This window comes from Sapajus apella, unplaced genomic scaffold (genome assembly GCF_009761245.1).
Source record: "Sapajus apella isolate SASKATOON/1434 unplaced genomic scaffold, GSC_monkey_1.0 scaffold2, whole genome shotgun sequence".
Taxonomy (NCBI): domain Eukaryota; kingdom Metazoa; phylum Chordata; class Mammalia; order Primates; family Cebidae; genus Sapajus; species Sapajus apella.
Genome location: NW_022436942.1, coordinates 66,684,620 through 66,691,962, shown reverse-complemented (window position 1 = coordinate 66,691,962; position 7,343 = coordinate 66,684,620). Strand labels below are relative to the sequence as shown.

The following is a 7,343-nucleotide window of genomic DNA, read 5'->3' as shown; positions in this document are numbered from 1 at the left end:
CTCAGTATGAGCTAGAAACTAGTAGTATCCTCACTTTATAGATGAGGAAATAGCGGCTTTGGAAAGTAAATAACTTGCCTAACGTCACATACTTTTTATTTGTTTGATTAGAATGTCTGTTTACTTCCAAGAGAACCTGAGTGTCTTCTAACAGGAACTGTAACAGATGTGAGGGAGCTTTATGTTTGTTACAAAAGCCTCTTTTATTGTTTTGTCTTCTTCTTGTGGGTACGTGTTGGGTTGCTGTTTCAGTGGTTTTCTCAGAGAGCACATTTATTTTTTTTGTGGCAGGTATGTATATAGTCACCAGTAGTGACAAAAGCTAAGTTACTTGATGGCATTTTAAGTTTCAACATGTTTCTTTTCCTGTTAGTTGTCTATCAATGTCTATGACTACAACTGCCACGTGGACCTGATCAGGCTGCTCCGGCTGGAAGGGGAGCTTACCAAAGTGAGGATGGCTCGCCAGAAGATGAGTGAGATCTTTCCCTTGACTGAAGGTAAGCTTCAGCAGTCAGGCTGCTTTTAGAAACAGAAACGAGGAATGTATATTTTTTCAATGCTGAAAGTGGGACGTGATCCTTGTAGAAAGCCTGGAACATACAGTCTAGTGGAAAGAAGACAACTCATCAGTTAGCTATTTTTAGTTTGTTATCTTGTAGTTTTTTGCAAAATGTAGTTATGATCATATAACATGGATTTTGAATTGATTTTTTTATTCTAACGTTATGGTAAACATTTGTAATGTAATTAAACTTAACTCCCATTTCTCTATTTTCCATTCCAGTATTTAGTTAACCCGTTCTCTTGAAACCAGAAAATTGTAAATATATTTAAACTTTTACACACAGTTTATCTAAATGTTTCGTACATTAATTGTTCCACAATAGCTGAGCATTAGATTATTTCTACTTATTTGCTTATTAGAAACATGATTATACTGAACAACTTCATGAATATTCATAAGTGATCTTTTGGGCAATACTTAGAACACTTTGGTCCTAGATCCCACTCTGCTCCTTTTCCCTTCTGTAAGGCATAACTGCCGAGGGTACATGCTGGAATCAGATGACTCAGATTCATTCCTAGCTACATCTTAAGCAGATTAGGTAAACGTTGCAAGACTCAGCTTTTCTAGCAGTAAAATGAAGGCAACGGTGGTTTCTGCCTTGTAATGTATGACAGAATAGGATGAGCTAGTCTGCATATAACACTTAACACATGCCTGGCATGTTGTAATTCTTAGATAGATGTCATTATTATAGGTGTTACTATCACCAACTCTACAGGATTATGATAAAGACTGAATGAGAAAAGTGATTTGCAAAATATAAAATGCCTGATAGGTGGAGGATATTATGATTTTAGTGATTTGATCTTACTTGGAAGCATAAAACCTGCTATGTGCTTGGTTCAGGTTTTTTTGTTATGTTTTGTTTTGAGATAGAGTCTCGCTCTCTCACCGGGTTGGAGTACAGTGGCGCAATCTCGGCTCACCACAACCTCCAACTCCCTGGTTCAAGCGATTCTCCTCCCTCAGCCTCCTGAGTAGCTGGGATTACAGGCACGCGCCACCATGCCCAGCTAATTTTTGTATTTTTGGTAGAGACAGGGTTTTACCATGTTGGCCAGGATGGTCTTGATCTCCTGACCTGGTGATCTGCCCGCCTTGTCCTCCCAAAGTGCTGGGATTACAGATGTGAGCCACTGAGTCCAGCCTGTTCAGGTTTTAAGAAATGAATTTCTGGAAACACTGCCAGGTTGTGTAAGATGAATGACACATTTGTGTGCTGACCTCTCTTGGTAAAGTCCCTGCTCCCAGCCTACCCTTTGGTGTTAATGCAGGAGGTACTGTTGTCTTGTAGAGCTCTGGCTGGAGTGGCTGCACGACGAGATCAGTATGGCCCAGGACGGTCTGGACAGAGAACACGTGTATGACCTCTTTGAGAAAGCCGTGAAGGATTACATTTGTAAGTTCCCATGGACTTTTAGGATACCTGGCAATGTCATATAGATCAGTCTGCTGTTGAGGACTGTATTATGAGATGATGTTACCCAGCAAAGGGAATGTTAGTCTCACAATTAGCATTACTTAAGTTCAGTTGTCTTATCGTTGTCTTTGGTCTTTAATTGAGGAAGTTTGGTTTTAAAATAAAAGTGGAAGAAACACTTGAAGTAAGGGAATGAATACATTCACACTCAGGATTTATTGGCAGTGAGAACTTACATGGTATTTCCAGGTGATCTTTTATACATTAAATAGTTTTTTAGAGGTTTTGGACAAGGTGCTTTAAAAAAAAAAAAAGATGAAAACATTAAAAGAAATCCTTTTTGTTTTGAGGTAACTATAGAGTCATAGGAAGTTGCAGCAATAGTACAGAGAAGTCTTGTGTACTCACTTCACCCAGTTTCCTCCAATATCTTGTTTCTGTAGTACAGAATCAAAACCAGGAAATCGACCTTGGAACAATAGGAAAAAGACATTTTATTACACGTGTAGATTCATCTAACCACTGCCACAGTCCCGATACAGACCTGTTCTGTCCCCACAGAGACTTCCTTTGCCTGCTAGTATTGACATCTTACCAGTGCAAGTGAAGTATACAAGACTCATCTCCCTTTAACTCTCTTTGCTGTCTCCTGTATATAGTATAATTGTTTTAAAGATTTTCTGTACATGAATTGGGGACCACATCAGACAATGCTGTGGACAAAATGCTTTTAAAAAGCATTTTAAAGTTGGGCATGGTGGCTCACGCCTGTAATCCCAGAACTTTGGGAGACCAAGGCTGGGGGATCACTTGAGGTCAGGATTTCAAGACTAGCCTGGCCAACATGGCAAAACCCCGTCTCTAATAAAAATACAAAAATTAGCCAGGCATGGTGGCACGTGCCTGTAATCTCAGCTACTTGGGAGACTCAGGCAGGAGAGTTGCTTGAACCCGGGAGGCAAAGCTTGCAGTGAGCTGAGGTTGTGCCACTACACTCCAGCCTGGGCAACAGAGCAAGATTGTATCTCAAAGAAAAGCATTTTAAGACCAGGCTTGGTGGCTTATGCCTGTAATCCCAGCAATTTGGGAGGCCGAGGCAGGTGGATCACTTGAGCCCAGGAGTTTGAAATCAGCCTGCCCAACATGGTGAAATCTCATCTCTACTAAAAACACAATTAGCCAGGCGTCGTGACATGCAGGCCTGCAATCCTAGCTACTCAGGTGGTTGAGGTATGAGAATTGCTTGAACCTAGGAGGCAGGGGTTGCAGTGAGCGGAGATTGCGTTATTGTACTCCAGCCGGGGTGACAAAGTGAGACTCTGTCTCAAAATAAAAAAAGAGGCATTTAAAAAATTTCCCCTTTCAGATTTCAAATCCTCTTCCTTGCTGACTTCCCACTGGGAGCATTCTCCTTTATAAGAAGCATTGATACTTACCAGATAGACTGTTCTGAGATAGAGAATTTTTTGTGTATCTTTACAAGCCAAGAAGAATTCAAATTTTTTTGTTTATAATCTGAATAATAAAAATAAGAGGTGTTTTATGAATATAAAATGATAATAAAATTTTTTTTTTTTTTTTTTTTTTGAGACGGAGTTTTCGCTCTTGTTATCCAGGCTGGAGTGCAGTGGCGCGATCTTGGCTCACCACAACCTCCACCTCCTGGGTTCAAGCAATTCTCCTGCCTCAGCCTCCCGAGTAGCTGAGACGACAGGCACGCACCACCATGCCAAGCTAATTTTTGTATTTTTAGTAGAGACGGGATTTCACCATGTTGACTAGGATGGTCTCAATCTTGCCCGGCCTTTTTTTTTTTTTTTTTTTTTGAGATGGAGTCTTGCTCTGTCACCCAGGCTGGAGTGCAGTGGCGTGATCTCGGCTTATTGCAACCTCTGCCTCCTGGGTTCAAGCAATTCTCCTGCCTCGGCCTCCGCAGTAGCTGGGAATACAAGTGCACGCCACCACGCCCGGCTAATTTTTGTATTTTTAGTAGAGATGAGGTTTTACCATATTGGCCAGGCTGCTCTCGAATTCCTGACCTCATGATCTACCCGCCTCAGCCTCCCAAAGTGCTGGGATTATAGGCGTGACACACCGCGCCCGGCCAAATGTGTTTTTAAAAGCTATACATGTTCCTCTGCTCTGCGGCCCATGAGTCTTCTTTTAGAATCACTGATAGTTTTAGCAGCTCCTGGTGTTGCCATGATTTCTGAGGATCCTGTTACCCCCTTCTTGCTCTCTCATAGCCCTTGTTAATAGCACTGGTTATCTTTTTCTGAGGATCTGTGGTCTTCTCCAGACTGTAATTTTTTTGGTCCTTTATGGTCATCTCTGCTGTTAGCCTTCACTGTCATTTAGTGCTGCTGTATGAGTACTTTTTTTTTCCTTGTCCTAGTCCTGTCAAGCGATAGCACAATGAGGACTTTTTTTGTAGGCATATTTCTTTTGTTATGTATCAGTTTTGATATTTGGGTATTTTATATCCCAAACCAATTGAACACTTCTTATTTTTAGGTCCTAACATTTGGCTAGAGTATGGCCAGTACTCAGTCGGTGGGATTGGTCAGAAAGGTGGCCTTGAGAAAGTTCGCTCTGTGTTTGAAAGGGCTCTCTCGTCTGTCGGTTTACATATGACTAAAGGACTTGCCCTCTGGGAGGCTTACCGAGAGTTTGAAAGTGCTATTGTGGAAGCTGCTCGGGTGAGTACTTGTGCTTGTCTCTGAATGAGCCAGGGCTGTCTTTGTGAGTCTCCTTGGAAGGATTATTTTGAAATACATGTCCAAGATGAATCTTGCAGCACATATAGTCAACAAAATGGTCTTTGCTAATCTCTTAGTGGGTGGGTGATAGATAACCTTTTTTTGTACCTTTTCTGGCATTTGGTGTAATACCAATGAAAGAAGTCATATAAATTTTTTTAACTTGAACTGAAATTTGTTGAGATATTTTTTGAAATTGAAAGAACCAGAGCTGGCCATGTGCGGTGGCTTATGATTGTAATTCCAGCGCTTTGGGAGACTGACGCCAGAGGATCACTTGAGTTCAGGAGTGCAAGACCAGCCTGAGAAATATAGTGAGACCCCATCTCTACAAAAAGTAAAATACTAGTCAGGTGTGATGGCATATGCCTGTGGTCCTAGCTACTCAGGACTCTGAGGTGGGAGGATTGCTTGACCCTGGAGTGTGAGACTAGTGAGCTGTGATCACACCACCACACTTCAGCCGGGGTGATAGTGAAAATCCATCTCAAAAGAAAAAACAAAGAAAGAACCACAGTTTGTCATTTACTACTAATTTGCTTCTTTAGCCCGTAGCTGGCTTCCTTTCCCCTTTTGACCGGGAACAAACCTTTGATTCACAGCTTGAGAAAGTCCACAGTCTCTTCCGGCGACAGTTGGCGATCCCACTCTATGGTAAGAGAAACTGACATGTCAACAGCCAGCCCTCTATGGTTTTTAAAATGCTTTGGGGTACGACATGTAATTAGACCTTTCCCACCATCCTGTGAGGCAGGTAGAGCTGGTGTTCTTATTCTCCTTGGACGTTGTCTCTCTGGATGAGGTCCTTGGTAAAAACATCTTGAATGTTAATGCTTCAGAGGGTTCTGAGGGTCAGAGGCAGGACTGGAAGCCAGGCTCCCTGACTCCCAGGTGAGAGCTCTTTTCTCCTTTGAGACCTTGTTGAAAAGGCAGAGATAGGGTCTCTGAAAGGAATAGTGAGTGACACCTGTATTTTTTTTGGGGAAACTTATTGAACAAGAGTTCCATTATGATCATTTTCTCTTAATAAGTAACCTCTTCCATAACAGCAGGAATTTTACGTGGGTTTAGATCATCTGTGGGAAGGATTTGGTTCAGAGGTACAGTTGATTGGAAGTACTCATAAGTGAGTTTCTTGGGGTTTGGTAAAGAGTCTTATTTGGTAAATACATTTTGGCACTCCAAGCCTTTGAGTCTTTGGAGCTGTGAGTGTGTGCGTGCTGGGAGGATTTTTCTGAGTATTGGCAGAGTTTGGCACCGCTGTCTTACTTGATCCCTAGGCACAGGCCTGTATTGTATATACTGTACTCAGAACTTCTGGGCAACTTTACTGGAGCCCAGGTGTTATTTCTCTTCATGGTTTATTGGATTTGATTTACCAAGTTATAAAGTAGCTCTAATCGGATGGTTGGGTGTCATGCAGAAAAGGCTAGAGCTGAGCCGGCTTGTAGATTTCACTTCACATACCAGCGTGAAACAGCCTAGCATAGTGATGAGAGTGTGAACTTGAGCCAGACTGCCTGAGTTTACAGCCTTGCTCTACCATTAACTGTAGACAAGCAACTGAACCCTCTGCTTCAGTTTCCTCCACTGCAAAATGAGGATCACTGTAGACTCTACCTTGTAGAGGGGAGATGACTGAATGAGTTAATGGATGTGAAGTGTTAGAACATAGGCAACAATAGGTAAGTGTTGTTAAATTGTTGCTAATAGTGTCATTGACTGATTAGCTGGGAGGACTGCCTGGGACATTGTGTTGAGACAGATTGTACAGACAGATTTGGGCTCAGCAGAAATCAGAATTTGATCAGTAAGAGCTGCCATGGCCGCAGATGTGGGAGGGGTTAATGGCACCTGAGTCTCATGGCTTAATTTGTGTTTGGGTTGATAAAGCCCAATGGCAAGACCCACGGGGCTGAATCTGTCTTTCAATAGATATGGAGGCCACATTTGCAGAGTATGAAGAATGGTCAGAAGACCCAATACCAGACTCGGTAATTCAGAACTATAACAAAGCACTACAGCAGTTGGAGAAATATAAACCCTATGAAGAAGCACTGGTAAGTGTTGGCTTCTTTTCTAGTAAACGTCTGTCTACAAACCTTTCCCTGATGGATAGTTGCAAGTTAACCGTATCTTTTAAAATTTGTTTTATTGTGAAATATATAGAGTGTATAAATGTATACATATAGTTTACATACTAATAATAAAGTGAACATCCATGTACCTACCACCCAGGTTAAGAAATAGAACATTGCCAGTACCTTAGAAGTCTCCTATGTGCCCCTCTCCGATTGCCTCCTCCTCCCTCTCCCGAGAGGTAATCACTTTCCTGACTTTTGTGATAATCATTCCCTTGCTTTTCTTTATAGTTTTACAAGCTATGAATGAATCCTTAATTAATATATTGTTTAATTTTGCTTGCTTTTGAACTTTTGTATAATGGAATCATGCTGTATATTTTATTTTCATTGAACATGCTTTTGGGTTTTACTCATGTTGCTAAGTATAGTTCTGGTGCATTTGTTTTCACTGCTGTAAAGTTGCTTGTGTACTGCAGTTTATTTATCCATGTTGCTGGATAGTTGGGTCA

General features: G+C 41.5%; 1 protein-coding gene across 1 annotated transcript in view; it reads left to right on the top strand.

The window, feature by feature from the left end:
* Positions 1-7,343, top strand: part of SART3 (spliceosome associated factor 3, U4/U6 recycling protein) — a 35,320-nt gene that overhangs the window by 7,507 nt on the left and 20,470 nt on the right. The window contains exons 2-6 of the mRNA XM_032300375.1: positions 374-500; positions 1,866-1,970; positions 4,506-4,690; positions 5,353-5,404; positions 6,686-6,810. Of these exons, the coding sequence (XP_032156266.1) occupies positions 374-500; positions 1,866-1,970; positions 4,506-4,690; positions 5,353-5,404; positions 6,686-6,810 (594 nt within the window). The remainder of the gene's footprint in view (positions 1-373; positions 501-1,865; positions 1,971-4,505; positions 4,691-5,352; positions 5,405-6,685; positions 6,811-7,343) is intronic.